Below are 27,974 nucleotides of genomic sequence, written 5' to 3' on the forward strand. Positions count from 1 at the left end.
CAGCGGGACCCGGGGCTCGATGCCCTGCAGGGCCTGGATGACTGCCAGCCGCACACGCCACTTCAACTTCTCCTTGAATGCTGAGGAGGACAGGACAGCTTGAGGAGAGGTGGCAAAACCAGATCTTCCCTGCAGCCCCGAAGGGATTTGTGCCCACCACTGGAACCGGTGGGGATTATCATCTCGGTCCCTCGGATTTGATGGAAGGTGATGCTTCCTCGGCCTGGGGCCGTTTCAGGGGCAGCTCGCTCAGTGCCTTCCTGATTTTGGAGCCATGCGATGATGGTGATCGATGGCGATGTTTTTTCTTGAGTTCTCTTGATGCTCAGCCCGGTCTTTCCCCAGCGTCGAGGTGGATGATGAGGAGCCGGACCTGGAACGAGAAGAAACCGACATCAGACAATCCCCCGCACTCAGTTCTATCCAGGAACCTGACAGTGGAGGAGATGTCAAAGCTGCTGGGGTCGCTAACATCTCCTTCCCCTTTGGCGTTGATGCCCGCGATGCCGAAGTTGAGGGCTCAGACACTTTGGCATGGAACAATTTTCCCATTTTGTCCAGGTGCATGTGATGGCCCTTAGGAGTCATTTGGGTGCAAAAATCGCAACCCTGGACATCATGCGAAGCCCCCAGACACAAAATGCAGACCTCATGGGGATCCATGATGGACATAGTCTGGGGGCACTGGGGGCAACAGCAGAAACCAGACGCCATGGGCAAAAGAGCACGGCGCACGGTCGATACCCGGCAGCTACCGAGGAATGGCACCTTCGGTAAATGACCGCAAACAACGGAGCACTTACCATGATGCCCAAAAAGTATCCTGAAAGTGCAGAGGGACCTGACAGGACTCGGGACAGAAACAAAAGTTTTCCACAAAAAAAGCACGAGTCCACAATCACGAGTTACTAGCTTCGTGGAAAAAGAGAGACTGAAGAAGGACCCCGCATGGATGCGTGGATAGTGGCATGCTCATTGTGCTGGGCTCCATCTGATGATGTCATCCATGTGTAAGGACTACCATCCTGCTTGTCCTAGGGGAAAAATATTGTCCATGCTCATTATTCCAACATTAGAAACCTAACTAATGTAAATATGGTGAACAGCATTTGATGCATGGATGTATATTTTTGGTAAATATTTTGATGGTTATAAGTTTTAATATGTATGTCATTTTGTACCCTACCTAAAACTGTAGATAGAATGAGTTATACATTTTTATAAATAAATAAGGCTAAAGGCGATAGGATCCCCATACTGGTTCCAACTGAGCTGGAAGCCCAAAGGAGCAAGAGGAAACTGCCAGATAAAATTAGAAATTAAATTGCCCTAAATTTAACTGAATCTCCCAACCCGTGGTATTGTGTGTTGCATTAAGAGTAAGGGCACACTTTCACTTCGCCATAGGTGCCAAATGGACTGGCCACAGCTCTGTTCTCTTGCTTTGCAATATATACCTGTCTCCTTTTCCTTTAAGGGAATCCAAAACAAAAGCTATCTACTCTGACAACTTATTGCTTCTACTGCAGACTAGTCTCAGTATATTCTCTCACTCTTCAGGATTCATTGGTGGCTGAATAAGCTAACTAGTATAAAATTAAAAAAACATTGCTGTGTTTCCCTAAATCCTGTGGTTCAGCTGTTTGGGAAGGTGTTTTCATAACCTTCTACTTTTCACATTCACAAAACAAATCCATCTCTTCCTGTCAACACACTCACTCTCTCCTTCAGGGAATCGCTAGTTTTAAAATATTGTTTATTTCTCAGCTTCTTAGATGGAATTTCAGAGCTCCACTATGCAGCCAGTGTCACACTGTCACTGACTGTACAGTGAGATCCGTATGAACCTTCTATTTCTGATCTGTAAGGTTTAAATCTATTTCAGGTCAGTATTACCAGTTTCTCCCAAATATTGGCATTACCTGTATTACCAACTAAACTCCATTGGAAATATCCTCTCGCACATTTATTTCTCTTACCTTGAGCAGATTAATTACTTTTACATTTGCCACAAATCTGCTCAAGAATATTATAATTTATTTCTCTCACTTTCAAAAATCTATTTTTCTCTTACCTTGAGTGACTTAAGAGTCATTGGTTCAGATTCTTTCATCAATACTTCTCTTTCTGTGGTAAATCTTGCTCTCACACATTCACTAAAATATTCCTAACTTGAGTCCCAGAACTTTAAGACAGAAGCTCTCCAGTGCAGGCTCTCTCGGGCCTTATATAGACTGCTTTTGAATTCAGCAATTTTCTCTTTAAACATCTAATTTTAATCATTACAGAGCAGCAGTCTCTCAATACTGCTCCTGTCCCTTCAATCTACAACGGTCTTCCAAATTGTGAGTTCTGGCTTAGGATTGAGCCACGGACCACATGCCGATCATGCTGAAAATGAGTACTGGAGAACTGACTCTCCTCCAGCTGTGGAACCCTCTGGCCCCCAAGTTTTGTCTCCAGCCCGGTTCGGTTTGTATGCTGCACTTATTTTTTTTTTTTTTTTTTTACAGCAGTGCCCAGGCATTGGATTTTGCTGCAAGTTACAGGCAGATCCCCCACATGATCCGGCTACAGCGGAGGGAACTTATGCGAGCTCCCTGCCGCTTATTCTGTTTCTCTCTCTCCTTTCAGATTCACTCTTACAGCGGCTTAAGCAGCTGCACAACCTTCCCTTCTGGGTTGCAGCCATTTTCAGCCCTGTCAAGCCATGTTCCTGGGTCTTTCCCCCCCCATTCTCTCTCTGCTCCCGCTGCTGGCCGAGACAGTGAAAAAGAGAGGATGGAAGAAAAAAAAATAATCAAGCCAACTTTTCCCTGTACCCACAGCAGCCAGAACCAAGTCACTGCACCCCCAGATAGGCATTCTCCCTTACCCTAGATAAGAAAAAATATTTTTCACTGTCTGACAATGCTCTCTCCATCGAATCAACAGACCCTCCCCCCCCCCCCAAAACAATCCTGCCATGTCATGCTTCTAAAGGCATTTTACAGCTTGCAGTGACAATGTTTTAATAAAGTACTCCCAAATGCCAAAAAGGAAGTACCCCCAATTCTAGTCTCCCTCTGTTCAGCAGTTCATATGGCCTTTGTTATGTTTCTAATACTTTGTTCCTTTGCATATTTAAATTTGGTGAGCTTTACCTATTCGCTTGATCAGAATACAAGATTAAACAATCAATGACATTTTACTGATATTAAAATCTTCCTCTTTTTCCAGATCTTTTTATCTACTAAATCCGGAAAGACAGTCTTTTCTGATTTAGAAATATTACATCTGTCAGACTCAACTATAAAGTTCAATACCAAATCACAGAGAGTACTTTACGGCTAAATATTTGCACAGCAGGCGCAGGAACACTAAACTTTGTGTAGCAGTGAGTCAAAATTGCGTAGCAAATTTAAAACGAGGAAGAATACTGAATTAAACGTGTTTTCTAGCGGGTCTGGCATTTCCCCCCCATCTGTTTCATCTCCTGTCCTACTTTGCTCTCTTTTCAATCATTTTCTCCCTTGAAACTCCTCTTTTGTTCTTTGTCTTACTGCTTCCTATCATCCCTCTCTTTTCTTTCCCCTTTCCCAAAGCAACCTTCTTCCATTTTTCGTTCCCTACAGAACCCTCCCCCCTTTCCCGTGCGATACCTTTATCCACCTTTCCTCTTGCCTCTTCTGCTTTGTTTCTCACTCCTCCATTAGATCCCGCGTATTTTGTTCCCTTTCTGCTTTCTCTTTCCCCCAATCCCTTCCTTTCCCTCTCTCTCTCCATAATCTTTTCTTTCTCTGTCCCCCTCCCCCCATAACCTTCTCTCGGCCCCATGGCAGATTCTCTCCCTTTTCCATACTGCAGACTTCCCCTCATCTTTTTCCCCATGCCTCTCTCCTTTCCCTCCAACCCTCCCTGCAATTTACAATCCCTCTCCCCTCTGCTTCTCAACCAGTCTCCTTCCCCCACCAGTTCAAAAGCCATAAGAGCCCATCACCCCTGTTTTCAACACCTCTCCCAGTAAAAGGTGCTGTGATCCATTTAGACTTTCTCACAGGTTCCACTGAAGTTTCAAAAGTATATACCACAAGTCACAGCACCTCACATCAACAGAGCCAGAAGTGTTGGGAGCTGTGGGCATGGGCAGACGGTGAGCAGAAACACAGGTTGTGGACAGAGGGCACCGTTTCTCAACCCTTTCCTGGACGCACACCTACCCAGTTGGGTTTTCGGTCTTGCCACAATGAATATACATGAGATAGATTTGCATACCCTGGGTCTCCAGAGTAATCTGGATCCTCGACTGGATAGGTGTGCCTCCAGAAGGCTGGGAAACACTGGGGTAGGGAAAGACAGGAGAGCTTCAGGTGGCTTGGAATAGCTCTTCCTCTCCCACACCATCTACTGGCAAGAAGAGTGCACTGTTCCTGTTAGCAGACAGCTCCATGAAGTGAAGTAACTTGCACTGCACAACACTGCTAGAAAAATGCGATACTGATTCACAATAAAGGGGGTATGTATCATGTTATTTTTGCAATGCAATACTAAGAAATTTACACCCTGAAGGGCTGTGAACACTGTCTCCACAGCATCCCTAGCCCTGATTGGCCCAAAGAGCAAAAGCAGGAGTCTGAAATCAAACCCCGATCTTCAGTCTGGCTGTCTACAGCACTGCCACTGAGTCATCAGGCCAACCAAGAACCCCTGCTTAAAAAGGGAAGGCAGATAGGGGCCAAGCTGGTGTCCAGAAAAGTCATTTTTGTCTTCGCGCCTGTGGTAGCACCGATAACAGTACATTTTAGCTGCATCTTACATGCTGGCAAGGCGGACAAAACCATTCTCCATCAGGGATGAGCATCAGAGGAGGGCGAAGGCAGGCCGTATGGTAACCACTGTCACAGGAATCACACAACAGAATCTGTAGGGAGGAAAAGAAAATATCTGCTGTATCTGACTGCAGGGATCTGGCAGAGTCAAAAAAATGATAAAAAAAATAACTTACAGCAGAGCTGAATAGATTCTAATAATAATATTTCCACTACTTGTTTACAAAATGTAACGAAGAGCCATCTTGGTACTTTGGGACTGATTCATGAAAAGCAGAAGAAAACCTACTACACGTAAAGCACCAATTGTCTACTCCTTAAGCAAGATCTCTCAATTGCTACAACAACACAGGGTTATTCCTCATGTGTGCTAAGGCCAATATACTCAGCATCTTGGTGGATCTCTTTTCCAAGGACCAATCAGTGAGTATTGTTTTGCGCACTGTTTTCCAACTGGATCAAGTGAGGGTCAGAAGGTCAGAATGAAAAAAATGAGGAAACCAGGAGACATTCTGCCATGAGGAAGTCTTTCCAGCATATATTGCAACACGGGGAATGCTGCTTCTGTTCTGCATTACCTGCACAATTACTGTCACTAATTCAGCACAGTGGAAGCACTAACTCAGAAAAATGTGCTTCTAATAACTGCAGGCAACAAGAGCAGCTGCCCTGATTTCTAAAGTCATGACTGTATGCCATTGGTGATCACCTGCCACACTCCCACTCCAACCGATTAAAAGTTTGATTCAAAAAAATGGTCATAGTGGTAAATTCGTCTAAGACTGAATGCTTTTTATTTCCAACCCCCAACATCCCAAGCCTGCACTCTCAAGCGACCCTACATACAGTGTTCTCTCCTCACAACCCTTCGTACGAGACCTTGGGGTTTAGATTGACCAACATTTAAACTTGAAAAAGCACATTAACACTGTCCTAAAGAAAGGTTTCTTCAAGCTCAAAGTTATAAAAAAACTCAAACCCTTACTTCACACCCACGATCTCCGCACAGTCATTGCAAGCGACCCTATCAGCCAAATTTGGATTACTATAACTCCCTATTTCTAGGCCTCCCCTACTCCACTATAAAACCACTCCAAATGCTGCAGAATGCCGTTGCCAGAACTATCACCAATGCCCGCAAATCTGACCATCCTTAAGGACCTCCATTGGCTCCCGATACCCTCCTGTATCCTCTACAAAACACTCACCATCATACACAAATCCATCTACAATCACAATTCCAGCTGGCTCGACGAGCCCCTCCGTTTCACACAATCCAACCGCCCCACCAGAGCATCCCTCAAAGGTACCCCTCCACATCCCTTCCCTGAAGAATTCTCACCTCATCATCACTAGGGAGAGAGCCCTCTCCATTGCAGGCCCTTCCCGCTAGAACTCACTACCCACGAATCTCTGCCTCGAGCCATGCACCATCAAATTCAAGAAAAAGTTAAAAACCTCAGTACTATGTTACCCGTTACTCTTGTTACTGTCCTTTGTAGTCCCATTCCCCCTCCCTGTTCTATGTATTTTCCACCTTTAGTTTGATGTAAACCGACATGATGTTTCCACTAATGTAGGTATAGAAAAGATGTTAAATAAATAAATTAAATATATAAAGAAGAAAAACTCTAGAACGGCATTACTAACAGAAGTGTCAGTACCAAGCAACTATTCTGTACTGTGTATGGAGAAAGAGAAACTCTTCAAGTACCAAAAAGATGCACTCAGAGATCAAGAAAATGTTGCAGAAAGATACAAATATAGTCTCAACTGTATTGGGCCCACTGGCTGGATTTAAAAAGAATTTCCAAGCACCTTGCTATGTTGACTGTACATACTAGACCCTACAAACTCAAGGAGGCAGCTCTCTTTGGTACAGTGCAAGCTTTGAGACATGCACTAGTAGTAAATTTGAGAGACTAATAAGTCATACCTAACAGACTCTTGCTAACAAGTGATGTTCATTTCCGTCATGGTATGTACAAGAGCTTCCAGCTCTTTAAAAGCCATCCGGTATGAGCCATGTTTCAAAGAAAGGCGACTCCGAGCGGGGATCGCGTCTATAAAAAATAATTAGAGATAGCTATTGAAGACTTCTTACTGGTTGGTTTGTCACAGAACAAGATGAAAATTTTTGTCCCCTGAAGCAGGACCTCAAGAGTGTGGGTCCGAAACGCGATCGTGTTGGGATATGCAGGATAAGTACTTTTGCTGAATTAATTGTTCTTTGGAAAGAAAAAAAGTGACAATTTAAAGACTTTCGTATGGGACTATGTTTGAAGTTTTTCACCAGCTTGGCACAAATAGAACAAAATCACGAAAAAATGTGTTGAAAGTATGTTGTATAATTTTAAAAAATGTTGAAAAAAATACAAAGTAAAACGGACCAAAACCCATAAGAGAGAGTCTGGTTAAAATACCTTGACCCTGTGAGGAGTGGTCCCACAAATATATTTTGTAGCTATTCCTTTATATTTCCAAGAAAACACTGGGTGTACCAATATTTTGAGGTATTGTTTACAATTGAGGTACCCGGAATACACAAGGTGTGCAAGAGCCTATATTGTGTGATGTACAAAAAAAACCCATCTAGAGTCATTACCTCATGACGGAAAACAACCCTCTTTATGTGAACTCCTCTGTTCAGCAATTAAAACCAGCAGCAAAGATAAATTCACTTTCATCTCATATTTTTTTTCAGCACTACTTAGAACTTCTTGCACATGACCAATGGTATTTGTTACTTTTGAATCTTTTCCCTAATTTCACCAGACACCATTCACATGCAGTCAACATGAGCATTATGAAAATGATCAGAGCCTGCTATGCAGGGCTACAATAACATAAGAATATAAGAAATCGCCATGCTGGGTCAGACCAAGGGTCCATCAAGCCCAGCATCCTGTTTCCAACAGAGGCCAAACCAGGCCAAAAGAACCTGGCAATTACCCAAACACTAAGAAGATCCCATGCTACTGATGCAATTAATATCAGTGGCTATTCCCTAAGTAAACTTGATTAATAGCCGTTAATGGACTTTTCCTCCAAGAACTTATCCAAACCTTTTTTGAATCCAGCTACACTAACTGCACTAACCATATCCTCTGGCAACAAATTCCAGAGCTTTATTTTGCGTTGAGTGAAAAAGAATTTTCTCCAATTAGTCTTAAATGTGCTACTTGCTAACTTCAAGGAATACCCCCTAGTCCTTCTATTATTCAAAAGTGTAAATAACCGATTCACATCTACTCATTCAAGACCTCTCATGATCTTAAAGACCTCTATTATATCCCCCCTCAGCTGTCTCTTCTCCAAGCTGAACAGCCCTAACCTCTTCAGCCTTTCCTCATAGGGGAGCTGTTCCACCCTTTTATCATTTAGATTGCCTTTCTCTGTACCTTCTCCATTGCAACTATATCTTTTTTGAGATGCAGCGACCAGAATTGTACACAGATTCAAGGTGTGGTCTCACCATGGAGCGATATAGAGGCATTATGACATCCTCCGTTTTATTCACCATTCCCTTCCTAATAATTCCTAACATTGTTTGCTTTTTTGACTGCTGCAGCACACTGAGCTGACGATTTTAAAGTATTATATGATGCCTAGATCTTTTTCCTGGGTGGTAGCTCCTAATATGGAACCTAACATCGTGTAACTACAGCAAGGGTTATTTTTCCCTATATGTAACACCTTGCACTTGTCCACATTAAATTTCATCTGCCATTTGGATGCCCAATCTTCCAGTCTTGCAAGGTCCTCCTGGAATGTCCGCTTGTGATTTAACTACTCTGAATAATTTTGTATCATCCGCAAATCTGATAACCTCACTCGTCGTATTCCTTTCCAGATCATTTATATATATATTGAAAAGTACCAGTCCAAGTACAGATCCCTGAGGCACTCCACTGTTTACCCTTTTCCACTGAGAAAATTGACCATTTAATCCTACTCTCTGTTTTCTGTCTTTTAACCAGTTTGTAATCCACGAAAGGACATTGCCTCCTATCCCATGACTTTTTAGTTTTCGTAGAAGCCTCTCATGAGGGACTTTGTCAAACGCCTTCTGAAAATCCAAATACACTACATCTACCGGTTCACCTTTATTAACATGTTTATTAACCCCTTCAAAAAAATGAAGCAGATTTGTTAGGCAAGACTTCCCTTGGGTAAATCCATGTTGACTGTGTTCCATTAAACCATGTCTTTCTATATGCTCTACGATCTTGAGAATAGTTTCCATTATTTTCCCGGCACTGGTCAGGCTCACTGTTCTATAGTTACCCGGATCGCCCCTGGAGCCTTTTTTAAATATTGGGGTTACATTGGCCACCCTCCAGTCTTCAGGTACAATTTTAATGATAGGTTACAAATTTTAACTAATAGATCAGAAATTTCATTTTTTTAAATTTCCTTCAGTACCCTAGGATGCATACCATCCAGTCCAGGTGATTTGCTACTCTTTAGTTTGTCAATCTGGCCTACTACATCTTCCAGGTTCACAGTGATTTCGTTCAGTTCGTCTGACTCATCACTCCTGAAAACCATCTCTGGAACTGGTATTGCCCCAAAATCCACATTAGTAAACATAGAAGCAAAGAATTCATTTAGTTTTTCTGCAATGGCCTTATCTTCCCTAAGAGCCCCTTTAACCCCTCGGTCATCTAATGGTCCAACCGACTCTCTCACAGGTTTCTTGCTTCGGATATATTTAAAAAAGTTTTTATTATGAGTTTTTGTCTATGGCCAACTTCATTTCAAATTCTCTCTTCGCCTGTCTTATCAATGTTTTACACTTATGTTTTATCCTATTTTCTTCAGATGGATCCTTCTTCCAGTTTTTGAAGGATTTTTTTTGGCTAAAATAGCCTCTTTCACCTCACCTTTTAACCATGATGGTAATCGTTTTGCCTTCCTTCCACCTTTCTTAATGTGTGGAATACATATGGACTGCGCCTCTAGGATTGTATTTTTAAACATATGGACTGCCCCTCTAGGATTGTATTTTTAAACAATGTCCATGCCTGTTGAACTCTTAACCTTTGCAGCTGCACCTTTCAGTTTTTTTCTAACTATTTTCCTCATTTTATCAAAGTTTCCCTTTTGAAAGTTTAGTGTTAGAGCTGCAGATTTACTTATTGTCCCCCTTCCAGTTATTAGTTTAAATTTGATCATGTTATGATCACTGTTGCCAAGTGGCCCCACCACCGTTACCTCTCTCACCAAATCCTGCAGTCCACTAAGAATTAAATCTAAAATAGCTCCCTCTCTTGTTGGTTCCTAAACCAACTGCTCCATGAAGCAGTCATTTATTACATCCAGGAACTTTATGTCTCTAGCAAGTCCTGATGTTACATTTACCCAGTCAATATTTATTTATTTATTTTTAATTTTTATATACCGATGTTCCTGTAAAGTATACATATCACACCGGTTTACAAGAAAGAAACTGTCGCCTCAATGGCGATTTACATTGAAACATTTAACAATTTAACAATATCATTGCGATATTGGGGTAATTGAAAAATCTCCCATTATTATTGCACTGCCAAATTGGTTAGCTTCCCTGATTTCTCTTAGCATTTCATCATCTGTCTGATCATTTTGTCCAGGTGGATGGTAGTATACTCCTATCACTATACTCTTACCCAACACATATGGGATATCTACCCATATAGATTCTACTGAGCATTTAGTCTATTGTATGATCTTTATCCTGTTGGACTCTATATCCTCCCGGACATAAAGTGCCACACCCCCACCAAGTTGATCCTCCCTATCATTGCGATATAATTTGTACCCTGATATAGCACTGTCCCACTGGTTATCCTCCTTCCACCAAGTCTCTGTGATGCCAATTATGTCAATCTCATTGTTTGCTGCTATACACTAACTCTCCCATCTTACTTCTTAGACTTCTGGCAAGTGACAGAGCACACAAACAATACACAGCCATGCTGATGCTAAACATTTATTTTTACAGACTAAATACATACCAGCTCAGGGTGGTTGGGAAGACCACATTTCTTGCAAGGTTCGTCGTCTTCTGCTGCCGCATTCTCTTTTTCCTCTCCTGAACCTTCCTCCGAGTTCTCTTCGCTATCAGAATCCTCACTGTCATCTTCACTAGAACATCGCCGTCTACGGCGTGACCGGGAACCCGTCCATCGAGCTCTGCTTCGACGTTTGGATTTAGTCTGCTGATTAACAGATGTAAAAACAAAAGTTTTTCCACTACCAAATAAAGTGCCTTGCATAACAAAACAGCATTTTAGAAAATCATGGCCAACTTTACCTACCTAAACAAAGGCAGACGTCTATTCCAAACAAAGCTCGATAAAATTTTCTGATTTTGTCCTACACTATGTACCGTATTTTCAGGTGTACAAGTAGCATTTTTTTTTTCGCGATTTCAGTGACTGCGACTTATACATCGGTGCAACATATACTGTCATAATCTCTCTCATCATCCTTCAGCTTGTACTGTTAAGCTCACAGTACAAACAGGTGTGACTGATCTACCAACCTTTTCGTCAAAATGGTAGTTTATACAGGGGTGTGAGATACACAGATGTGATTTATACACCAGAAAATATGGTGTATCTTTACCTCTCAGCACTGGGAAAGGCAGCTATTCTGAATTTATCGCTTTCCTGTTGTATTATATATTTGGCACCTTAAAGCCAGCAGAGAAAAATATTGTTTATTATTTTTGTGTTTCTTTAAACTCCATTTACTGAAGTATTTCTTCATACATGGAATAAAAATACAAAATATAACAAGCAACCCAGTGGAATACAACACCAGAGAGAAAACCAACAGCATAATTCATCATTTATTTATTTTATTTATTTGACTATTTTCTATACCGGCTTTCACGACCAGGGGTCACATCAAACCGGTTTACATTGAACAGTTTGTGCATTAAACATAGAACTGGAACAACTAAACTGGTGCAGGAAATCATGAAGCAAGAACAACTAAACTGGTGCAGGAAATCATGAAGCAAGAACTTATGCACAGAAGGCTTTCAAGTTATTACATGCTATGTTAATCATGGTACAAACCCATGGCTCAAGTTTTAGATTTACCAGTTTAGGGGAGCCCAGATAGGTCTGTGCTTGTGGTCCTTCAGACTGCTTACTTTATGCACTGTGGTCTTCCTCCACACATAACGTTTGCTGAGGAATCTGGATACAGCATATCCAGAATGAGTGACAAAAAGCACTGTTCATCCATGGACTGATTTAAGAGGGGATGTGGTTACCAGCTATCTTTGCTTCCCTTTGTTAACTTGTAAGCATGCTGCAGCAATAGCTCTCTGTCCTTTTACTGCCTGGCATTATTACCACTTCATGGGAGTCCTGAATTGTACTACCTGGGGAATTAGAAACAAAACTATACAGGACTAACATAAGAAATCTAATCAAGAGGAAAGTTGGTTCTTACCTGCCTCCCTTCCAGCAGATGGAGACAGAGAAAGTTTTGCTGAGACTGGCATATAACCTGGTGTGCCACCTGCAGTCACTCAGTATTGACCTGTACCCAAGCCAAGATACCATAGAAAACTAATTCTACATACAAATCCTAACATATACCCTTGAACAAGCAGTGGGATGAGTAATCCCAAAATGGAAAAGATCCTTTCCAACCTTAAACAGAGGAAACCAAATAGAACCTGAGTCATCCTTCAGCCTATTTACAACAATAGATCGAGCAGACTCTCCAAACTTCTCCCGCGGTAACTGGGGTGGGAGTCTGGACTGATCTGTGATACTACAAGTATGAAAATTGAATTTTCCTTTCCCTGTACATATCCAGATCAGTCTAGACTCCTGGGATGTATCAAAGCTTCCCTAAATAGGGTGGGACTGCAAGAGTCCTGCTCAAAGCACACTCTCACGAAATCCAATGGCTTTGGAAGCCTGAACATCTAAGTGATAATGCTTAGCAAAAGTGTGCAATGACTTCCAAGTAGCCGCCCCACAAATCTCTTGTGGTGATACTTGCTGACAATCGGCCCAGGATTCAGCCTGCGACCAAGTGGAGTGTGTTCTCAATCCTTCAGGAACCATATGACCTTTTACATATGTATGCCGAATCTATAGCCTCTTTCAGCCACTGTGCTATGATGGACTCAGAAGCTTTATGCCCTTTCTTCGCACCACTCCACAAAACAAAAAGATGATTCAACAGCCGAAAATTATTAGTGCCTCCAAATAACGGAGCAAAGCCCGCTTTACATCCAGAAGCATCAACTTTCTTGCGAGGGGTGCCTTTTCATCCAGGAATGGAAAGGCTGGCAGCTCCACAGACTGATTCAAATGAAAAGGACAATATCACCTTTGATAGGAAAGAAGGGACCGTATGCAAGGAGACACCATCATCTGTAATCCTGAGATAAGGGTCCCTTCAAGACAGAGCTTGTAGCTCTGAAGTTCTCCTAGTGGAACAAATGGCCCCTTGGATAAAATGTACCACATCAGGATGCGACACTAACGCTACCCTCTTGACCTTGCCCCTAAGGCAGCCCAATACCGCGACCTGGACCCTAGGGAGTTAAAGGTCAAACCTTTCACCCGACCCTGCTGTAAAAAAGTCAAGATGTGCGCCACCAACGCCTAAGGGGGAAAAACCCCTTACTGCATGCACCAGGTCTCGAAGACTATCCACACCCTATCATAAGCCAAGGATGCTGAGGTCTTCCTAGCTTGCAACAGGGTTGGGATAACATCCTCAGGAATTCTTTGGCCCTCAAACGCTTCCTCTCAAAAGCCAAGCTGCAAGACAGAAGCAATCTGCCTAATCCAAAAAAATAGGACCCTGATGCAAAAGATTGGGCAGGTGAGCGAGACATAACAGACCATCCACTACGAGACTGACTAAGTCCGTGAACCAAGGCCACTGAGGCCACTCCGGTGCCACCCAAATCACCTCTCCCGGATGGATCTCTATCCGCCTGTACACCTTGCCCACCAGCGGCCATGGTGGGAACACATACAGGAGAATCTTAGATGGCCATGGAAGCACCAAGGAGTCAACTCACTCCCCTCCTTATTCACTTCTGTGACTGAAGAATTGCGGAGCTTTGGCACTGATCCAAGACGCCATTAAGTCTAGACAGGGAACTCCCCACCTGCAACAGATCAGTCGCATCACTTCCTCAGACAACTCCCACTCTCTGGGGTCCAGCTGTTGGCAACTTAAGAAATCCGCTTGAGCGTTTTCTATCCTGGCTATGTGGCCTCACTAGTAACTCCAAATTCTGTTCCGCCTAGTGAATTAACTCCTGTGTCTCCTGAGCCATCTGACTCTTGGTACCCCCTCTGTCGGTTGATGTAGGCCACTGTGGTCGCATTGTCAGATAAAACTCTGACTGGTCATCTGCGAAGCAGAGGGAGAAAAGCTTTCAACGCGAGGCGCACTGTCCTTCTCTCTAAGTGATCGATAGCCCAGGATGACTCCTCCAGTGGCCACTGGCCCTGTACCAACTGGCTCAGACACACCACTCACCAACTGGAAAGGCTGGAATCAATTGTGACTACATCTGATTTGGAACATCCAAAGGTACCTCCTGAGCTAAGTTGTCTTGACCAAACCATTGAGAGAGACTGGACCTTGCTTCCTCCATCTTATTTATTTATTTATTTAGGGCTTTTTTTTTTATACCGACATTCGTGATACCAACCATATCATATCAGTTTACAAGAAACAATCGTGCAATAACATTAACATCAACATGAACAGTAGGCGAAGAGAGAACAAAGTGAACAAAAGTTACAATAAAACAGGGGCACTTGAACTGGGAGGAGGAAGAGCCAGAGGCATGGCTAACTCAGAAATAAATAATATCTAGTCATATATTCAGGACTATAATAGTAACATGTACTCAGGACTGAATACTATCAAATATATAAATAATATCATATACTCAGGGCTGTAATAATTGAAAGGCAATGGAAGATGAAACTATTCTGAGAATGGGTCCCATCGGGAAAGCAGAGCGCTCTGCAAGAGCCTCATATGAGCAAAGGCCTATGGAACTAATTCCAACGTTGAAGCCACGGAGCCGAGAACCTGCAAGTAATCCCAGACTCTGGGAACCGTGATATCCAACAAGACGCCAATCTATCTCTGTAGCTTGTCGATCTGCTCCGAGGTGAGAAAGACCTTCCCGACCCTTGTGTCAAAGCGAGCCCCAGGAACTCCAACACCTGAGAAGGAACCAGCTGACTCTTGGACAAATTCAATCCAACCTAGGGACCATAAACACTGCAGTACCACTGCTACTGACTGCACAAATCTGCTGACGTCCCCCGGATAAGCCAATTGTTGAGCTATGGGTGAACCAATACGCCCTCCCTCTGGAGAGCAGCTGCCACCACAACAATCACCTTGGTGAAGGTTCTTGGGGCCGTTGCCAACCCGAAGGGCAGGGCACAAAACCGAAAATGATCTCCACGAAACACGAACTTCAAGAACCTTTGGTGATCCGGACGAATTGCTATGTGCAAGTAAGCTTCGGTCAAATCCAGAGACGCCAGAAACTCCCCCTTGTGTACCACCACAATCACTCATATTACAGGGTTTCCATCCGAAAATGTGGAACTTTGAAAGCCACATTCACTTTTTTCAGATCCAGGATTGGGCGGAAAGTCCCTCCATTCTTTGGAACCACAAAGTAAATAGAGTACCTTCCCTTGCCTCACTCTTCTACAGGAATGGGGGGACAATCGCGCCCAGCATCTGCAGGCGGTCAATGGCCTCTTTTTTGCGTATGTGCAAGGAGCCACCATGAAGAGATCTTTTACCAGATGAGCAAATTCTAAAGCATAGCCAAGTTTTATCACACTGAGGACCCACTGGTGTGTTGTAATCTTGGCCTTTGTTCTCACTGAGGAGTTTCACAAGCTCCTCCAAGTCTTTACCAAAGAGCATCTTCCCCTTAAAAGGTAATGCACCTAGCTGCAACTTAGACCAAACATTCGCTGACCAGGCCCTCAACCAGAGGAGTCTCCTGGCCAAAACCGCCGACATCATAGTTCTGGAGGACGTCTAGATGAGGCCATACAAGGCATCCCCCCCCCCCCCCAATAGGCAACCATAGCCTCCAGCTGCTCGGCCTGTTTAGCCTCTGATGCTGCCAGCGCCTTACCAGACAGGAGCTGCTGAACCCAGCGCAAACCAGCTCAAAGCATAAAACTGCTGCATAAAGCAGCTTGAATTCCCAAGGCCGACACCTCAAAAATCTTCTTGAGGTGGAACTCTAACTTCCCGTCCTGCATAACTTTCAGCGCCGCCGAACCAGCTACCGAATAGTAGTCTTCTTTGTGACAGCTGAAACTGAGGCATCCACCTTTGGTAGCCGCAACAACTCCAATGTGTCCTCTGGCAGCGGATACAACTTATCCACAACCCCCTGCTGACTTTCAGACCAGTTTCCAGGGTCTCCCATTCACGAAACACAAGCTTCTTTATTGACTTATGGAAAGGGAAGGCCTTCGCCGGACCTCACAAGTCCTCCATGACCAGGTCCACCTCCTCATGATTGGAATCTTCTCGAGCACATATAGAATCAAGGATCACAAGTCCTCCCTGTGGAAAAGGCAGACCACTTTGGGGTCACCTCCTTTCACAGCCAGGGCATGACCTTGTCCCTTATTCGAACCTTGATGGTCCGGAGAAGAGTCTGGCACTGGAAGATCCTCAGGCAGAGGAACCCCGATTTCAGACTCCTCTGAAGAGTTGCTCGTGTCTCCTGGATGCTCCGGCTGCCTTAGGATTCAAACTCTGGTAGCCACCTTAGGCTGCACCTTTCTGGGCCGCTTGGAAGAACACGGCTCTTGCAGGCCTGCTGCCTTCCTGGCCATATATGCTTTATGAAACAACAGAACAAAATCCGGGGGAGAAACTTGAAGGGTCCTCCGGATCCTCCCCCAGGAGGCTCTCATCAACCTCATCCCCTGAGAGGATTTCCCTGGTCCCCCTGGGCCTAGCACTAGCTGGGGAAGGTGGTGGGGGAAGGGCCTTATGCTCCACAATAGCCTGAGTCGCAGCTTGAAAAGTTTTCAAAATGGCCTCCGTTCCCGGTGCAGTGGAAAGGTGGTCGGCTGCCAAATTGGTCTCTCCCGTAAACCCTGCAGCGGCCCGAAGCTTCCCCACTGCTTTTGCCAGCGTGCTTGAGTTACCCTCTCCCCCAGAGAGGCAACTGGAGCAAATGCCGGCCTGAGCGTGCCACAGGCATGACTGACCACACAAACAGCAGCTGCCACGCGGCATGGCCCTCGACACATGCAGACATCGCCGGTGGGAAGATGCCAAGAAAAGAAAAATTAAAAGAAGAAAAAGTTAAGTCTGATGGCCCACCTGCCTTTCCTCCCAACCCGCAAACTGCCCACGCCATCTAGAAAGCAACAAAGAAAGGAAATTTTACCTAGTCGTCTTTTGAATTTTTTTTTTAAACTTAAACAAACCCTTGTAGCAGGACTGACTCCTGAAGGGCTGTAACAGTCTCCAGGGCAACAGCAGGCTTCAGGTATCCTCTTGGGGGGGGGGGGGGGGAGGGAACTGGCCCCACGAATTGTACCCCACCAACGGTAGAAAAGACCGAGCCATAAAAGGGTTCACAATTCCCTGCTCATTCAGCTCAGCATCAGAAGGGCTGGTCCAACCAGGACCTGCCAACTTTCTGGGAGGATTTAGGCCACTCCTAACTTCTGATTTTTTTTTTTTAAACTCTTCAGACTGCAGGTTTTCCACTGCCATCATCTGCTGGAGACAGAGAAATACTAAGTGACTGCAGGTGGCACACCAGGTTATGTGCCAGTCTCAGCGAAACTCTGTCTCCATCTGCTGGAAGGGAGGCAAAACAGGAGTCTGGACTGATCTGGGTATGTACAGGGATCTTAGGTTATTTAAAACAATTTACGTTTTAAGTGAGAATTGCACATATCTAAGATTATTAATCCTATGCTATCAACATTCATAGCAGGACAAAACTTTCCCCTACAACGCGTATTGTATTACATCTCTTTGATTAATTCCCCATTTTACCTTTACTTTAGCAAAGGATTCCTTTTCTGGCATCCTTTCGTCATCTTTCCTCTCAGGCTTTTGCGCATTTTGTTTCTCCTCCTCTTCTGCTCGTTTTCTCTCTGATTTCTGCTCCATGATTTCAGCCACTTTTGCAGTCGGTCTTGAAATTCGAGGAGACCTCCTCAAAGTACGACCAAGGATGACCTCCGTTTCTACATCTTCTGGCTCTTCCTTGGCCTCTGTGTCCTGCGATTTTTGAGGTACTTCAGGTGTTTTCTTTTTACTGGATATCCTTATGGTTAACTTGATTCCATCCTTTTGCCTTTCAGAAGTTATTTCCTTACTTTCTGAGCCACTATTTTCCTCTTCAGATACCAAGTGAAATTTCATTTTACTCCTAGGCACTACAGCAGCTTTTTTTGTGGTCTCTGAAGGCTCCTCTTCCTCTGAAACCTGGGCACTATCAATTTTACTCTTTTCTTCCACAATTACCTCAGCTTTCTCTTTCATTTTCTCAGCGTCTATTTTTTCCAGTGGCTTATTCTCACTAAGGCTCCTGTTCTTTGAATTGGAGTTCTCTTTTTCTATCACAGACACAACGGGAAGAGGGGATGATTCAACAGAGGCTTCTGTGGCATCTACAAAATCTGGTTTCTTCTCAGACTTGCATTTATTCTTTAAAACTTTCTCTGACTTGGTACCAGATTGACAGTTGCTTTTCAAACTTTGCCCATGTCCTGGTGGCTCATTACAAGACAGCAACGTCGTGGAGGACTTTTCTGAACTTTCCATGAGGGGCGTCTGTTCTCCATCTTTGATCTCTGAAGAGGTGGTCACCTTGGAGACTTCTTCTGTCACCCCTAGGTCTGCCTTTACAGGAACTTCCACTGCTTTCTCAGAAATAGCATTGCCAGCTGACCTCTTTTTCTCTTTAAAGCCAGTTTCTTCTTTTGAAGGAGCTTTTTGATTTGATTTTTCCAAGCCCACCAAAGTTATATCCTTTGTTGCTGGTAACACATCTTTCTCTGATTCACCATTATCTACACTTTTGTTAACATCCAAGCTAATTTTTTCTCCTATTAAAACTGTGTTAGTACTGGAGCTTATTTTTTCTTCAACTAAGCTTTTGTTGATTTCCAGCCTCACTTTCTCCTCAGCTATGCCATTTTCTTCCTTAGAGAACCCAATACTACTGTCCTTTGTGCTGCTGGAAATTGTTTCAGAAGATTCCGTTTTGCTCTTCAGAGTGATTTTTTCACTGCTCACTTCCCCATTCACCATTTGTTTTCCATCAGCTCCTGAAGTAGAACTTGCATGATTGCGCTTTAGACCCTCGTCTTCTTGCTTCCCTTCTTCTTTCACCACATCCTTTGTAGGCGTCACAGGTTTACAAAAAGATCCTTTAACTGGACTGTCATAATCCTCCGTCATTTTAATTTCTCTCTTCTTCAGAGGTATTTTGGCCTGCTGATCATTTTTAAGTTTCTCTGTTTCTTCTGTTGTTTTCTCAATGATATCTTGAGGAGGCTTGACAATTACACGTATTTCAGGCCTCTCCAGTTCCTGAACAATTATTTTATCAGTGTTGACTTTCACCTCTTTTGACCCTTTTGTCTCCATTTTATCTTCTTTAATCTCAGTTTTCACAGGCTTGACATTTTCCTTAAAGGAATCACTTTCTTCTTTGGTTACCTTTTTTTCATCATCATTTCCTGAAGCTCTCCCTATTTTGATTTTGAGAATTGTTTTTAAAGACTCTTTTTCTTCTGTTTCACTTTTCACTGTATTTTTTCCTTCATCTGGGCAGGTGGGTGTTATGTTTCTTAATTCTTTTGATTGTTCTTCTGCTTTTGTTTCATTTAGTTGATCTAATTTTTCTCCTGTTAATTGTCCCCCTGTCTTTTCTTCCTTTATTTGCCCATCTTCATTTTCTTCCTTTATGTGCCTCTCTCCCTCTACTGAAATAATGCACAGAAAATCAACAATTACTTATCAAATAAAAGGCTAAAACAAGAATATCTGGCCCATCTACTTTTGACTCCATCTGCTTTTGATTAGACACAAGGCTGCTCTATTTTTGTACAAAGTGTTAATCTAGAACCTCAAATTTCTATCATTAAATCTTCATTACAAGCTGATTAAGTATGTTTCTAAACTTTGTTTCATGTAAATGAGCTGATCTGTCCTGTAATCAAATGACAAAGAATATATGCACTTTACAGAATAAATTTGTTAACGAGGAAACTTCAGCATTCACTCAGGGCTGGTGCTATTTTGCTGTAATTACCATGCTCCCCCCACTGGTTCTAACATAATCCTTCATGGGCTTCCCCCCACCCCCAAATAACTGACTGTTTATAGATTGCCATATTTCTGTTAGGTGAATCTGGGAAACTTGTTCACAATAGTGCCAGCATTGACCAAGCAGTTCATTTGGGGATGAGGGAGGTGTTGTCTGGATTAACACGATGAAAAATTGTAGCAATCTACTCTCAAAATATATCTAAAAGCATACTCTAAAATTATGCATCAGAAAAAGAATCAAATCAGGCAACAAAATCCAGCTGTTCTCAACATTTAAATTCTGTGTGAGAGACATAGCTAGCTAGCTCAGAGACTTTGAATTGGGTCCCAAGGTATTTTAAACTGATATCATTAATATTCTCTATCAGATAATAAAACAGTATCCAATTTTTGCTGTCTCTGGCTTAAATTTTCTGCTTGGCATATCTCTTTTTAACATGCTCCGTTCTTGTTTCTGTTCTCTCTCTGGTGTCCTTTATTCTTTTCTAAGTTCACTCCTTTCTTTAACACTTTCTCTTCAGATTCTTCCTGCCTCCTTGCCTCTCCTCCAATCATTTCCCCACATTATCTTCATGCAAACCTTCCTAACCATCAAATCTAGAGTCCTCTCTCTGTATCAGCTGCATCCCTGGTCCTCTTCTCTACTCTGGGTCCTTTCTCCCTTGATCCTCATTCCTTCCAAGCCAGGCTATTTTCTCCCTCAGTCTCCAGCTCTGCCTGGTCTCTGCCCCCCCCCCCCCCCCCTCCATCCTGGGTCCTTTTTCTCAGTTCTTAATCTCCATGTCCTCTCTCTCTGTCCCCCACCCCAGATTCACTCTCCTCAATCCCTTGAATGCTGTCCCCACATTCCCTCCCCTTGACCCCCAAAAAGCTGTTCCCAAATCCCCATTCCACTCCTAGAAGGTGCTCTCCATTGTCCCCATCCCGCCTCCACAACCCCACCGTCTCCCCTACCCCTGAAAGCTGTCCTCACAGTTCTCCTCGCCAAAAGCTCCCAAACAGTTCCCTCTAATCCTCTCTACCTGTGACCCCCAGTGTGGCCTACCCTCCCTCTGATCCTCCCCATTTGGCAGAAGGCGCAGAGCTTACCTTCCTGTGCAGGGCCATTTTCATGGTATGAATGTAATAAATCCCATAGACCTTGTGCATCATACCATGAGACTGGTCCTTCACAGCACAGGAAGTTAATGCTGTGTTAAGCATCATCCTGACAGATGTGGGAAGAGTGCAGTGGAGAGTAAACGGGATAAGCCAGGTTCTACACTTCTTAGACTCCATAGGCAGGGTCAGCTGTGTGATGTTGCTCTTTTGGAGCTATCTTGTGCATGTACACAGTCTGCATAATGGGTCATGCCAGCCCTGCATTCATTTATGTTCAATATAAAGCATTCTGCTAATAAATGCAACAGAATGGTAAATATGTTATATAGTCAACCCATCACACAATGCAGTTGTCTGCCTGAATATACAAGTAACTCACACTAACTCCAATGCCTGCCTCCTTACTCATTGTTTTTTTGTTCTACAAGCTATGGCAACCCCAACTGCAGTCTACAAAAAAGACCACCTGTTATTACAATCTAACAACAAAGTTACTTTTCTGTAACAGATGTTCTGAAGACAGCAGTTCACCAATCACATAACTGGATGATGTCATCCTGATGGCTCTGAACCATACATCTTCTTCCAGAGCTTTCTAAGAACATCTTTAGCTCTTCTAGACATGTGCAATAGCTCCTGTACAGCTGCATGCCCCTTGTATTCCCAAGTCCTGTCATTAAGCTAATCAGCTCAACTGCAGAAGGGGGAGAAGTGTGGGTTTCTGTGACTGGTGAACTGCTGTCTTCAGACCACCTAGTAACCTTGTTATCCAACTGTAACAACTGGTGATCTGTCCTTAAAGAGCACTTATTACCAGTAAGTAGCTTTATTTTCTCAAAGAACAAGAAGTTCACCTATCACACAATTGGGACCTCCTAGCTAAGAGCTGTCCTCAAAAAAAGGGGAAGACAGAAAAACCACCACCACCTGCCAATAAGGCAGGTCAATTATTTTTGGTGGGTTAGAACTCTTTTTCCATTAACAGAACCTAAAATAATAAAAAATAGACTGGAGGTAAGCTCTAGAAAAGAGACTACCCAAACCCGGCTCTTTGTGAATCATTGGTTAAACAGTAATGGGATTTAAATGTGTGAACTTAACTTCATGTCACAGTCATCCATAGCTTCTCAATAGAGGCTGAAATATGCTACTGCTGCAGCCACAGCACTGATAAAATTTGAGCACTGACATATCTCTCTATGTTAAACCCACTTGAGAATAAGCAAAGGATACACAATCTGCTATTCAGTTAAAGTCCTCTGAGATACGGCTATCCCTGTTTTATTTGGGTAAAAAGAAACAAAAAGCTAAGGTCTTTAATTTGTTCCATGTAAAAAGTGAGAAGACTCTTGCAATTGAAAGTGTTGTTGGCATCAGTCCTCGGGAAAAACATTGGACAACGATGAAGATGGACGTTTGACACTTCCTTGGGCAGAACTTTGGGTGCATGTGAAGTACCACTTTGTCATGATGAAACTTAGTATACAGCAGATAAGCTAATAAGGCCTCAAGTTCCTTGCCTCTACATGCTGAAGTAATCACCACCAAAAATAGGATCTTTTAAAGGCCCACAGGATGCCAGAGGCAGAAAGGGGGCTTTCATCAGCTGGGTTAAAACCACATAGAGGTCCCATGACATAGCAGATGGCTTGATGGGAGTCTTCAAATGAAGCAAACCCCACATGAATCACATCACTAAGGGCTGTAGAGAAATGGGTCTTCCCTTTATATAAAAGCAGCATCCACCAATTACAATAAGGGTTGGTTTTGAGCCCAGACTCTGAAATATGTAGAAAGTATTCAAGCAGTTTTCGTATGGGCAGGAAAAAGGATTTAAGACCTTGCCCTCCCACCAGATAGCAAATCTCTTCCATTTACAATAATAAGCCCTTCTAGTGCATTCTTTTTTACGAACCAAAAGAATTTAAGACACTGAATCAGAGGGACCATAGGAACACATCACTTAACTCTCAACATCTAAGCTATAAGGGTGCAGGACTGGAAGCTGGGAAGAAGTAGCATTCCCTGGTTCTGTGGTATGAGGGATAGAAAACTGTCCAACCTGATTGGTTTTCAAATGGATAGAGGGCCCAGAGGGAATTATAAGAATCATAATTCTCTGAGAGGCCCTGATGGGCAGTTCTCACCTCTGACCAGTAGAGGGCCTCAGTGAGCCTCTTGGACCATCTGGTTAGTCTTCCCAGGTCTATGGCTCACACTTCCTGCTGGCAGCCATCTTCTTCCTGTTTGGACACAGTTATATTGAAGACTCACAGTTTGCACTTTGGCAGAGCTTGGTCTTCATGGTCAGACACGGTCCTATATTTTGTGTTCCTGTTTATTTCTAGATTGCTTCATCTATCCAGTCCTCCTGAAGTGGTCTTACACTTTCTGTGGGCGCCTTCAGGTCTCCAAATTTTCCTGCAGTGGTCCAGCTCAGTTCTCTGTTTCTGTGGGCATTTGAATGTCTCCAGGTTTGGGTTCTGTATTGTCTTAGTGGGTTCCTTGTGTTTTCTGCTGTTCCTATCCAGGTCCTGCAGGCCATCAGCACCTAAAGGCTCAATCTGAGGGGAAGGTGGCTGCCACAGGCAGAAGATGCATGACTCCTGCTCCAGGCTTTGGGTTCACACCTCTGGCAGACACCATCAAACCCTCAGGCTAAGAGGGTTCTGTTTTAATTCTTTATTTGAGCAACAGAACAAGAAACAAACAGAACACATGAGCCCAGAATCATAATCAAGATGATTTGTATATTTACTTATTGAGCAAGTTCCAACATTACTAATTCAATATTAAATATATTTCAAACCTGTGTTATTGTCATGCAGTTTTTCCTTCTTTTATTGCCCACCCCGTCCCCCTTCCCAAATATTATCCTTCCACACAAATATGTCATGTCTTTCATCTAAATTGCATTAAGTTTCTTCCCACTAGAGATATGAGATGATAAATATATAGAATCCCCATCCCTCAGTGAAGGGAGACAGCATCTACAGCCAGACTTTTATTTTATTTATATTTCACCTTTCAGCCACCTGAAAGCGGATTACGTTCAGGTAGTATTTTCTGATCTCATTTTGCAACAGAGTGCATCTTTCTGGTCTGAACAGTTGTGAACAGATATCTCAGGAGTTTCCAACTGGGAGAAAATCTCATTTGCTAGGCTCTGAGCCAGGGATCATTTGTGAGGATCCATTTGGCAACTCAGGCTATCTGCCAGAACATTTGCAAAGTACAATGCTCTTAAAGTCATCCCCCTACAGTGGGCCCAAAGTCATAACTTCCCAACACAGGAGTAAGCTTGACCCAGTTTGATCAGGTAGAACACTACTAGCAGGTTGTTGGCTTGCACTAGCAGAGTTTGACTGGTCACCCGATTTCTGAAAACCTTTAGTGCATAAACAAATAGATTGCAATTCCAGGAGGTTAATGTGAAATCTCCTTTCCTGTTGAGACCACAAGGCCTGAGTATGAAGTTTGTCTAATTAAACTCTCTAGTCCAGACTGAATGCATCTGTGGTTCGAAGAACTGAATGGGGCTGATTTTGGAAGTATAATCTGAAACAGCAGAAGTGTGAGGCTTAACTGGTTTTTTTGTTTTTTTTTTTAAATAAACAATAGTGTTCCAATTAATCAACACTTCAACAATGTTTCAATATTGTAGATAAAGGTATAAACAAGCTTTTACTCCCAAACAGAAGGTATAGAAACTGAGTCCCTTCACCTGTTTGGGAGTAAAAGCTTGTTTATACCTTTATCTACAATATTGGAACATTGTTGACTAATTGGAATAGCGTTGTTATAAAAGTAAAAGCTACTTGAAATTCACACTATGGAATATTGGCAATTAAGCCTCACACCTCTGTTTCAGATTATATTTCCTTGTGTGAGGTCATTACTCATCCACCCTGACTTTTTTGGCTGATTTTGGAAGGACATGGTCTTTGTCAAATTAAATTAGAATAGACACTAGGACAGGAAGGCATACTTGGAGATCCCAAGTACTGTGGGACCCCTGGGATTTTAATGTCTATGGACCATGTTTCATATGGAGATGCACAATAGGCAGAACATGATCTGTTAAGGCCATAAAACCCAACATCCTCAACATGTACCAGACTTATATATGTGTTGTGCTTATTGCACCTGATTTCCTCCACTGTAGACATGATGTCCGTAACACTGTTGGGTCAGGAAGAAAGCCATAGCTTGACTCCTGCCAAAATGTTGAGCTGAGATTTATTTACTTTTATTTTAAAATCTTATATACTACACTTACCAACAAACATCTAATTACTGCGGTTGACCTCTCTGATTCTGCCTGAGATATGCCCTTCACCACTCAATCATTGCAGTAGAGAAACATACACATCCACATTTTGCATTGATATGCAGCTACCACTGCTAGATGTTTCGTGAAAACTCAAGGGCTGAAATGGCAAAACGTGATACCACAGATGGTGCTTCCATACTTGAAATCTGAGATACATCCATGTCACTGGAAGTATCTTCATATGGGTGTATGCTTCCTTAAAATCCAGAGAACACAGCACGTCTACTTTAACAGGAGCTCATGGAAAGTACCTTGAACTTCTCTTTCATTAAAAATTGTTCTAAGCCCTTAGGTCAAGGATGGGATGGTAGCATCCTGTCTTCTTGAGGACTAGGAAATACTTTAAATAAAATTCCTGTCCTCTCTATGATAGTACAGACTCGACTGGTGGAGTCTCCAAGATGGAAGAAATTTTTAACCTCAGTAAGTCCTGGAGTTTGTTAGGAGGTAAAACTCCTCCGGTGAATGATCTGGTGGCAAAGCAAGATTATCTGAAGCACCTGTCAGAGAGTATAATGGGTCAATGGTTCATGTAGAACCTCAGCCTCTCTCCAACAGAGAGTGACTATGGGTCATGGATTAAAATACTAGCTATACTTTGATTCAGTCAAAATTCTGTCCCTGCTATTGGCTTTGTAATATTCTAGGCTTTAGAGCTTCTGCCTTTGCTTTCATGAGGCTTGAAGCCCTTCTGGTGACAAGGGGTGTGCTGAACCCTGGAATCATTTCCTCTGCTGATAAAAATGCTTTATTTATTCAGTACTACAGTACTTTCTGAAGAAGGTGACTATGGTAAAGAGGGCCTGAAGCATAGAATGGTGGCCTCTGAAAAGATTCACAGCCTCTTTGACCTTATCTCAAAGAGATTACCTTCTGAACATGGTATATCAGCAAGTCTTTACTGCATATCTTCACACAGGTCTGATGCACACAGCCATGAGAGTCTGTGCTCATCAACAGGCACTGCAGAGGTCCTAGGTACTGTGTCAAAAGCATCATATTCCAAGTGGATAACACACTTTTAGCACTCCGCTCTTTGTGCCTGAATCTCTTGAAATAGGTGCTCAGTGAAGCTATGTGCCTTCTCAAAAACAGTGTGTAAAAGTATTGGATCATGTAGTTCTGGTAGGATGCTATACAGGATTAGAGCATATGATTCTGATAATGCCTTCTCCCAAAGCAATTCAGGATTGCGGTCATATCCTAGGGGCACCGCAACATGAGCAAAAGACTTCTTAGGTCATTTTAGGATAGATTTGATAATCAGACGGGTACGGCAGTTGGGATTTGTTGAATCCTTTAACCACCTGGACATTATACTTCACATCCACCTTTCTACTTACTGAAGTATGGTGTGTGCAGTTTCTTGCAACCTCTCACACACATCCTGGAAGACAGAGTGGACAGGTACTACCACAATCTTTCATGCATCCAGGTACTTGAGGAGGACAAAAAGGGATACCTGAGCTCTACTTCAACCTGCAATTCAATGGGGAGTGGCCTTTGCCATTATGTCAACAAAATCAGAAAATGAGAGGTTCTCAAGTGGGGTGTTTTTCCTAGGCTGTGGAGGACAGAGTTCAGAAGGGAGATCAAGAATATTCTTCAGAGTCAATGTTGGCTGATCTAAAGGATGAAACCCAAGAACCTTCCGATTTACTCTCAAAGACTAGACAGGATTGTAGAAGTTGGGCTGAACCCCACGTCAACTGCTTCTTGGGACTGGAGACGCTTGGAGAAGGGTCACTGAGTGTTGAAAAACAGAAGGGGAAGCTTCCCTTTCCTATTTTATAATGTACGTTAGTTGTTACCTACCTAGAACCGTGATAGTGTGGGATACAAGGTTTTTAAATAAATAAGCAAGCTACTGCAGCCTGGCATGGCATGCGTCAACATTGAACATCAACTTTCACTGCTCAACACATAAGTAGGCAACACAAGAGAAGGCTCAGTCGACAAATTAAGTTCAGTCAAGCCAGACAAACACAGACTGCTCAATGCTCTTCATGGGTTGAATGACCACCTCTCCTATTTGCTTCTTGAGGTCCTCTCCTCCAAGGCAGCTGAAGCAAAGAGTCAATAGGACCTAGCAATTGGAATGACTTTCCTCAGAATCATTTAAGGACAGTAAAAGATCCATGAAAACAGATGTGACAACTACTCCTGAAGAGAGGAAGAGCTATCTAAGAAGCACAAGTGCTTCAGTAACAAATAGTGCTCTCATGCTCTCACAGCATGCACTGAAGGAGGTTGGAGTTGATGATCCTTATCCTTTAATGGCCCCTTGATGCCAGATCTTGGTTCTATGTTCGGGCACTAGAACTTTCTGGACCATGCAAGCTGGGACAGCAAGAGCAGATTATCTCCTTTGGCCTAGCAAAAGCAATCAA

The 27,974-nt window shown here is 43.1% G+C and overlaps 1 protein-coding gene across 4 annotated transcripts in view; it reads right to left on the reverse strand.

The window, feature by feature from the left end:
• Window positions 1-27,974, reverse strand: part of RSF1 (remodeling and spacing factor 1) — a 293,731-nt gene that overhangs the window by 107,315 nt on the left and 158,442 nt on the right. For 3 of the 4 annotated variants that reach the window (XM_029602187.1, XM_029602189.1, XM_029602190.1), the window contains 3 exons: window positions 17,865-19,804; window positions 10,808-11,011; window positions 4,796-4,900 (listed from right to left, as the gene is read on the reverse strand). In XM_029602187.1, coding sequence (XP_029458047.1) covers window positions 4,796-4,900; window positions 10,808-11,011; window positions 17,865-19,804 — 2,249 coding nt within the window. The remainder of the gene's footprint in view (window positions 1-4,795; window positions 4,901-10,807; window positions 11,012-17,864; window positions 19,805-27,974) is intronic. The other variant, XM_029602188.1, reaches the window with a different exon arrangement.

The sequence above is a fragment of the Rhinatrema bivittatum genome, chromosome 5, assembly GCF_901001135.1.
Source record: "Rhinatrema bivittatum chromosome 5, aRhiBiv1.1, whole genome shotgun sequence".
In the NCBI taxonomy this organism is placed as follows: domain Eukaryota; kingdom Metazoa; phylum Chordata; class Amphibia; order Gymnophiona; family Rhinatrematidae; genus Rhinatrema; species Rhinatrema bivittatum.